The sequence below is a fragment of the Seriola dumerili genome, unplaced genomic scaffold (genome assembly GCF_002260705.1).
Source record: "Seriola dumerili isolate Sdu_G_001 unplaced genomic scaffold, Sdu_1.0 BDQW01000415.1, whole genome shotgun sequence".
NCBI classification, from domain to species: domain Eukaryota; kingdom Metazoa; phylum Chordata; class Actinopteri; order Carangiformes; family Carangidae; genus Seriola; species Seriola dumerili.
This window is the reverse complement of record NW_019174670.1, coordinates 468050-477210: the sequence shown is the minus strand read 5'-3', so window position 1 is coordinate 477210 and position 9161 is coordinate 468050. Positions and strand designations below refer to the sequence as shown.

Sequence of the window (9161 nt, the reverse complement as noted above, 5' to 3'; positions counted from 1 at the left end):
CACACACACACGCAGGCACACACACACACACACACACACACACGCACACACACACACACACGCACACATACACGCGCGCACACACACACACGCACACACACACACACACACGCATGCACACACGCACACACACACGCATGCACACACACACACGCGCGCACACACACACACACACACACACACTTATACACGCACACACACACACTTGTACACGCACACACACACACGCACACACACACACACACACACGCACACACATGCGCACACATACACGTGCACACACAGGCACGCACACACACACGTGCACACACACACACAGGTCATCGTCTGCTCCATATTCTGTCAGGAGGAAACACTGGGTTTTGTGTTCACAGTATCCCTGATGTCACCATGGAAACGGTTACCATGGCGACACACTCGGCACTCGCCTCAGTGTCCCAGTTAGCGCCGGCAGCTCTCTCTGGGCTCTGACCAGTTAAACCAGTCTGGTATGGACAGGGAGGAGGAGGCTCCTCATCAGCTGATGAAGGACGTCTTCACACTCCTCACTTCACTGTGTTCTTCTTCTTCTGTGCTCCCAGTGACAACATGAATCAATCATTAACACGACACGTTGTCTGATGAGTCTGTGAAGTGCTCGTTGGTTCTTTGTTTCAGTCGTTCTGCTCCTGAAGTTCTCAGACTCAGAGAACCGTTCTCACTCAGCTGTTCTCTGAACTAAAGTCACCTCCTCCTTCTCCTCCTCCTCATCATGTCTCTCTCTCTGACTTCCTGTTGTCAACACATGTAAACATGCAGCTCAACACCACAACAAAGATGCATCACCCCCCTCCTCCTCCATCTAAATGTTTAATCACCTTCAGCAGCTGGAGGAAGGTTTACAACCTGCTCAGCTGTTTCCTCTGAGGTGTTCATGGAAGTGTGAAATAAAGAGGATTCTGGGAGCTCGGGGGGGTCAGGACTCATTTCACATGTAAACAGTGTTTGTCTCAGCAGCAGCAGCATCGTGTTGAATCAGCTGTTTGTTGGTTCACGTCGTCTCCAGAGGAAACTGTAAAAGCAGACTGCAGCTTGTTTCAGTTCACAGCCGACTGAGCGGAGGAGAGGTTCTCTCCTTCTCATTCTTGTCTTTCTTCTTCTTCTTCTTCTTCTTCTCCTCCTTCCAGACTTCTTCCACACTTTGTCTTCATCTTTATCGATGAAATATTTTTAATCACCTCCAATACTAGATGTTAAATGAGCTGTATGGTCTATAGCAGACAGGTGCCCCGTCTTTCTCTAACTTGCTCTCTAACCTGTAATTGGTTGTTGTCTCTGACTGGCTCTTGTCTCTGATTGGTTGTCGTCTCTCCAGGTAGCCATCGACTTCACAGCCTCTAACGGAGACCCTCGAAACAGCTGCTCCCTGCACTACATCCACCCGTACCAGCCCAACGAGTACCTGAAGGCTCTGGTGGCCGTGGGAGAGATCTGCCAGGACTACGACAGGTTGGTCCGACAGCAGCCAATCAGACGACATGGTTTATTAAAGGAGAACACACGTAAAACAATTCCATAGCAGGTGGTGGTTATATTCTGAACTCCTTCTGTTCCAGCACTGACTAAATGTTGACTTCAGGAGAACTGATGGAGAAAAACAACTCATATCTAACTTGTGTTTCAGTCCCTCATTTTGTGAGGATGAAACGTTCCAGTCGACATGCTGGCTTCATTTAAAACTGTGTCGAGATTAAATAAAACCATGTGACATGTTTACGTGTCAGCTGATGGTAGGTGGATTTATGAATCCTGTTTCCAGTCTTTATGCTAAGCTAAGCTAACACCAGCTCTGTACTGACTACACAGACATGAGACTGATAACTAACAGTTAGAGTCAGAGTGCTCAGGTGTTCACTTAGAGGTTCTGTAAACGATCGTCACGACCACCAGATACCGTACTAGACCTCCAGCTGATCAGACCAAAACAAACACTTCATCCACCCCACCCCCCACCCCCCCTTCACGTTCTCAGTGACATCATCCACTTAACTCACACCAAGAGGCTCAACTGAATAAAGTTTCTCTGAACATGAGAGCCAACAAAAACAAGCTCACCACAACCATGAGCTAAGTACCAGCATCTGCTCCACGGTTGGACTGGGACAGAAATTCAGCCTTGAACTGATCCATTGTGACTGGACAGTGTTAACACACTGGTGGGGCTGGTAAAGACACTGATGGAGCAGATAAAGAAACTGATGGAGCTGGTAAAGACTTTAAAACCTTTCTGGATGTTTGGACGGTCCACCTACCGACCAGGATCTGAGATGTAGTCCTCAGTCCAGTCCACCTGTGATCGGGTCTAATCTCTGTCTGTGCCTGAGGACTTTTACATGAAAACGTGGTTTCTTCTTCAGTGGAGGAAATTCTGGAAGGTTACTTTCACCTGAACGCTCTGACATCACACCTGTGGGCGGAGTCTGTGTGTTTATAAACGTGGGGAGGAGCAACAGTTTCACAGGGAAGAACTCACATGCACTGACATGCACGCGCCATCAGACCAGCTACCAACACAAAGACCAGAGAAATTCAGATGACATCACACACAGAGGGGGCGTGGCTTCTTCTCTGCTCAGGATGCCATTACTCCTCTATATCTTTACATAGAGATTATTATCATTTAAAATCTGGTTTACAGAACCTTTAAGAACCAACAACAGTGGAACATTAAGCCGACACGTCACACAGGTTTCTACCATCGGCGGCTCCTCCTCCTGTTTTTCTCCTCTTTCACTTTCCTTCTCTTCTCTCTGTTGATCTGTATCAGCCGAGCAGGAAGTAATCACTCTCAGCTTCAGACGTCCTCGCAGCCAACCAGAAGTCATTTCCGTGCTTTGTGTTGAAGTAGCTGTGGTCTGAATGAGCTTGTTACTTCCTGCTGACAGCCAATCACAGACCTCCTGCGGCTTCTTTTCCATTTTTACCCTCAGACTCATCATCACTTTTTTTTTTCTCTTCCAGTGACAAAATGTTCCCAGCGTTTGGCTTCGGCGCTCAGATCCCTCCTGACTACAAGGTAATTTAACCGCTGCTCGCCGTCTCTCCCAGCATGCTCTCTGTCAGCAGAAGGGGGGTGAGGCGGACCCAATCAGACGCTGGTGATTACCAGCCTGCCTCCTCCTCTTCAGCCCTGGGGCGCGTGCCAGTTATAACTGTACCCCCTCGCCCCTTCAGTTCACTTCCCATGATGCCGTGCAGCGCCTGGCGGCTTCTTGTCTGAAGTTGCTTTCACATCATGTTCTGAAAAGCTAAAAATACAGTTTCACAGTTAAAGTGAGATCATCAAACTTTCTCCTGATTGTTCAGGACACCTGTAGCTAACTGTGGCTAATGTTAGCAAACTTTATCTGCTCTGTAAATCAGCCAATCAAATGTTGCCTAGAGCAGTGATGTCACACTGAGCTGGACAACAGTGGACTGAGGCTTTGATACTTTCACAGTATTAATATAGAACCTACACCTGATCTATAATCACACTACACATGGACAGAGACCTTTAGACTGGAGGAGCTTTAATCACATAAAAACTTAAAGAAATCAGGACTGTTGTATTTACTTTAGAATAAAATGTTAATAAGTCTTGAGCTCGTGTTTTAACCACAGACTGTATTTCAATCATCAAACCAAAAACCTTTAAACAACCAGAGACTTCAGGACCAGGAAACAGGAAACAGGAAACAGGAAACAGGAAACAGGAAACAGGAAACAGGAAACCGGAAGGGAGTGAATGGTTTTAGGACTCAGTCCCGCAGAACGCTGTGGATCTGTTAACAACTCAGGCATCTGACCTTTGACCCTGACTTCACTCTGATGTTTGTAAGACAAGACGAACAGATCTTTAACACTGGTTTGTGTTTTAAAAGCTTGTTGGAAGTTTAAAGTAGCAGCAACTGGAAATACTCAAGTAAGGTACAAGTATGTACTCAGTCACCCCCCCACCCCCCCCACCCCGCCAGGCTGTGAGTTCAGACCTTTAACAAGGACAGAAGGAAGGGGAGTGGGGGGGGAGGGGCGGGGGGGGGGGGGGGCAGCTGCTCAGATTAGATGTCAGGAAGAAGAAAATGAGATAGAAGATGAAGAGGGATGAAAGTGAGGAGAGCGAGGACTTATCTCTTTGTTGAAGCTCTTTCTTTAGGTTTCTTTCTTTTTTTAATGCAGAGATCAAACAGGCTTCCTTTATCTCCCCCCGCCCCCTCCTCCCCTCTCCTCTCCTCTCCAGGTCTCCCACGACTTTGCAGTGAATTTTAACGAGGAGAACCCGGAGTGTGCAGGTAGGTGCTTTGATTTCCCGCTCTCCGTCTCTGAGAGAAAAGAGAGCAACTCAAATATTTTCATAACTGAGCCTCAGAAGAGGAAAGTGTTTAATGATGAGGAGCTCCGCCCACCTGCGGGGCTCCGCTCACCTGGAGGAGAGTTTGTTGAGATCAGCTGGTGATCAGTATTTTAGTTGCAGTCAGACCTAAGAGTTCCAGTTTGTGTTTGATTCATGAAGGTTTAAGTTTCTGAATGAATCAATAATTGATCAAATGATGAGGAGAACTGAATTCATCTTTTATCTTTTCACTGATTTATTTCAAGAGTTTAGATAACAGTTTGATTGTATTGATCAGTGCTGAGCTCTGATCCCCCCCTCCCCTCCGTTTATTGGGTCAGAGAGAGAGAGGCCGAACGTCTCTCGTCCTCTTGCTGCTAAAGGTCATTGATCAGCTCAGAGACATTTCAGCACCGACACACCACACTTAATTAAGACTGTGTGTGTGTGTGTGTGTGTGTGTGTGTGTGTGTGTGTGTGTGTGTGTGTGTGTGTGTGTGTGTGTGTGTGTTCTCTGTGACCTTTAGACATTAAATCTCATCACTGCTGCCCCAGGGCATGCTGGGACATCCAGAGACAGACAGAGTGAACTTGTCTCTGTCTCACAGGATTTAAAGAAACTGACTCCTGGACTCGTTAAGAGCCGACACTAATGAATCTCTTATCAAATGTTTCTCTCTCCTAATTATTACTATCAAAGACTAAAACACATTTCAAGTTGGTTTAACTTGAAATGAAAGAAATAATCTCAACTTGAACATTAAATTTGTTTCAACTCAGAAAGTTCATTTAACTACGATGGACAGGTTTTCTCAAGAGTTTTTTAAGTTGACTGAACTTTTAATCAAATGTTGTTTCAACTTAATACAGGGAGTTAAAATAAACAATTATCTTACATTATGAATGCAAGAAAACTTTCTTTATCTAGTTGAACAAACACACATTTTTGCATTATTTACTACTACTATCATTATTATTATTATTATTGTTGTTTTTATTATTATTATTGTTTTAAATTATTATTATTATTGTTTTAAATTATTATTATTATTATTATTATTATTATTATTATTATTATTATTATTATTATTATCACTATTATTATTATCACTATTATTAGGAGCTTCAGGATCTGGATCCAGTAGTTTGTGAAGAATCAGCTGTAAAAGTTCCAGCAGTTAATTTACTGAGTCACAACAATCAATATCAGTCAATAATCAATTATCAGATCTTCAGCTGCTCAGTTCAGTTTCAGGTTGTCAACATTAATTAGTTTTGTTAGTGTTAATGTGGATTCTTTTAGACACTTAATGATTCATTTGATGAGTGGGTTCAGATATGATGACAAAATGATATTGATCCAATATTGATACTGATGAATTTAATGAGAAAAAGCTCTTTTTGTTCTCAGCTGAAATCGAAACATTTGAAAATATTCTTGTACAACATAAAGTCGTACCACAGCTCGATCTCCTGAATCACTTTAGAAACACGGCGGGAAGATTCAGCTGCTGTTTCTCCTTATTCACCTTGAAACCAGCTGAAACCTCCGGTTCAGGATCTTCTGTCTATTTCTGAGGCTGATTAAAGTTTCTGTTTCAGGGATCCAGGGCGTGGTGGAGGCCTACCAGGCCTGCCTCCCCAAGCTGCAGCTCTACGGCCCCACCAACATCGCCCCCATCATCCAGAAGGTCGCCAACTCCGCCTCGCAGGAGGTCCACACCAAAGAGGCCATGGTGAGAGCGGAGGCTGTGATTTAAATCCAGGCTGGAGTTCAGTCAGAACAGCGTCTCAGCAGAGACAGACTCTGTCAGTGAGACCATCTGCTCTGGCATTGTCTCTGTCCACGTCTCCAAGTCAGAGTCTTCTTCATGGACAGGGAGGGACAGACTTTTCCAGTCTGGGGAGTCGAGCCTGAAACCTCCAACACACAGGTTGTAATCATTGTTTAATCATGGAGGACGCTGACAGTTGGTGCAGGGGCGGAGCCAGACATCATACACGTCCGGGCCTTAGCTCAGACCTGAAGGTTGCCAGGCAACCTGCAGAGACAGTCAGAGACACTGAGGCCTGATTTTAGATTATAAACTTCAAAGCTTTTGGGAAAACATCCAGGGGTGGAGCTCTATAAGCCACACCCCCTCACACCACCCATGGCCCAAGTTCAGGAACTAACTTCCTTGAGCTCATTTTAGTTTGTTGTTGAACTGAACATCAGGAACCACAGAGAGAGTGAAGACAAGAAGTCACAGTTTCTCCACATGAAGAGACAGGAACAACTCCGAACAAAAAACATCCTTGTGTCACAGTCTGGGTTGGTTTAGGGTCAGATCTGCTCCTCACTGATGAAATCAAATCAGTAGATCAGAGGTGAAGTTGGTTCAGCTGCAGTTAGAGCCACGAGTCGTGAACCATGAAGAGAAGTGTGTTGACTCCTGTTCTTTCTATTCTCTCCTCCAGCAATACTTCATCCTGCTGATCCTGACGGACGGCGTCATCACCGACATGGCCGACACGAGGGAGGCCATCGTCCAGGCCTCCCACCTCCCCATGTCCGTCATCATCGTCGGGGTCGGGAACGCTGACTTCAGCGACATGCAGATGCTGGACGGTGACGACGGGATCCTGCGATCGCCTAAAGGAGAACCCGTCCTGAGGGACATCGTCCAGTTCGTCCCGTTCCGCAACTTCAAACATGTGAGTGATGGAAAGCAGCTTCTGATCTGATCTGAGTTCATGTCTGAACGTGTCGTGGTGGAGCTCTTTGTGTTGAAATCTGTTCACAGCCTCTGACGCCCAAACACTTAAAGAAGAGAACGCTAAAATAAAACTAAACTCTGGCAGCAGATGGCGTGTTAATGTGACGACAGTGAGTGCATATATAAGTCTGTGTGACCCTTTGTGTAACTGTGGATGACTGTGAAGTGTTAGGAAAGCAATAAGCCAAGAAAGAGGAGTGGAGACAGTTTGAAACTCGGGATGGAGCATATTGGAAGAGGAGGAGGACGATGAGACGAGAGCGTGTGAACTTGACGAGGTCGAAATCTGCCAGAAATCTTCTTCAGGGGAAACGTTTTAATACTCTGTTCAGAACACGTCCTCCCAGTTTGGACTCATTTTACAGACGCTGGATTTATTCTTCCCTCCTGGGTTTAATCTGTGTGATGAATGAGACTTTCTGTCTCTGGAAGCAATTTTAGTTTGACAGCAGCAGAACGAGGCAGAGACGAGCAGCTCAGTTACAGAGACTAAAAACACAGAAGGGAGGCGATACAGGTGAAACACATTAGACAATCAACAAGGAGGGAAACAGAACAAAGACAGGAAGTAGAATAACCACAAGACACACAGGGGGAAGTAATACAAAATAAAACAGGAAATTAAACAAAAATAAGAGTCCAAAAAGTGTTCAAACATAAATTGTCCCTCACGGCAAACCATGACAACCACCGTGTGTGTGTGTGTGTGTGTGTGTGTGTGTGTGTGTGTGTGTATTTGAGGATTTCATCATGTCTCCTGCTTGATTTCCTTCCTCCCAGACTCTCATAGTTTCAGGTTCTTTCCACTAAAACAAACTCAGTGCAGATCAATAATCACTGTCAATGATCGATCAATGTTCTTGATTTTATTGTCCTGGTTACATCATCAGAAAAACTCAAGGTAATGAATCAGTTTCAGAGTCATGAGCTGAAACCAGCTGCTGCCTGAAGGAAGTCAATGTGAAACTGAGGAGATAGAAAATGTAGAACAGTGATGGATGTTAGACAGGAAGCTGTGATGTTGGTGTCTGAAGAGATGAAGAGTTTGCAGCTCTGACTGATGCCCCCCCCCCCTCCTCCTCCTGCTCCTCCTCAGGCGTCTCCAGCTGCTCTGGCTAAGAGCGTACTTGCAGAAGTGCCCAACCAGGTGGTTGACTACTACAACAGCAAGGGCATCAAGCCCAAAGTGCCCAGCGAGTACCAGTCTTCCAGGCCATTCGGCCCCTGAGCGCCGCCGCTGCCAACATGGCCACCTCCTCCCTCCCCTCGACAGCACAACCTCTCCTGGACTGAGAAACATGTTTACTGTATTTGTTCTTTGTCAATGTGGATGTTAAAGGTGCTACACGCAGCGTTTCACCATGAAGAGGGTGTGATGTGATCACTGTAGATTTACAGGTGGGACGTGCACAGGTGAGGAGGTGGAGCAGGTGGAGATTGTTTCCTCACCTGTCGTCATCTTTATAAAAAGAAGCCGCAGGTGACAGAAGTGCAAATTAGGACATTCTCAAAGGGAAACAGTGTTAGAGAGTTTCATCATCACACACACACACACACACACACACACACACACACACACACTCACACACACAAACTCACACACAAACTCACACACACACTCACACGCACACACACACACACACGCAGGTCAATCCTGGGAAACCCTTGCTCCTCTGTGTTCAGTCACTGACACACAGTCACATCAGCTTTAATCACACTCACATTCATTCATGTCAGTTTGTGGAGGGAAAAATAAAGTCCAAAAAATCTTTGATCTGAGCTGTGTCACATCATCCTGGTTTTTATGACCCTCCTCTGTCAGAAACCACCAGAATCAAACGTACAAACTCTTGATAAACTGCGATAAACCTGTTAGCAACACGCTAGTTTGATATTGAGTAGTTAGCTATCTGGTAGCAAGTAAGCTAACGTGGTGATGCATGTTTCTGGTTAGCCAATATATCTCACCAAGCTTCAGCACTAACCACCTCACATGGACACACTAATGAGTTTCATAGTCCTACAGCCGCCATCTTGAATTGTCGTAAACA

At 45.5% G+C, this 9161-nt stretch overlaps 1 protein-coding gene across 1 annotated transcript in view; it reads left to right on the top strand.

Moving 5' to 3' along the window:
• The window catches only part of LOC111233658 (copine-4-like), a 34513-nt gene extending 25810 nt beyond the window's left edge, over nucleotides 1–8703 (top strand). The window contains exons 11-16 of the mRNA XM_022761528.1: nucleotides 1355–1488; nucleotides 3001–3055; nucleotides 4259–4310; nucleotides 5954–6087; nucleotides 6812–7048; nucleotides 8207–8703. Of these exons, the coding sequence (XP_022617249.1) occupies nucleotides 1355–1488; nucleotides 3001–3055; nucleotides 4259–4310; nucleotides 5954–6087; nucleotides 6812–7048; nucleotides 8207–8338 (744 nt within the window). The 3' untranslated portion in view covers nucleotides 8339–8703. The remainder of the gene's footprint in view (nucleotides 1–1354; nucleotides 1489–3000; nucleotides 3056–4258; nucleotides 4311–5953; nucleotides 6088–6811; nucleotides 7049–8206) is intronic.
• Nucleotides 8704–9161: the final 458 nt, after the last annotated feature.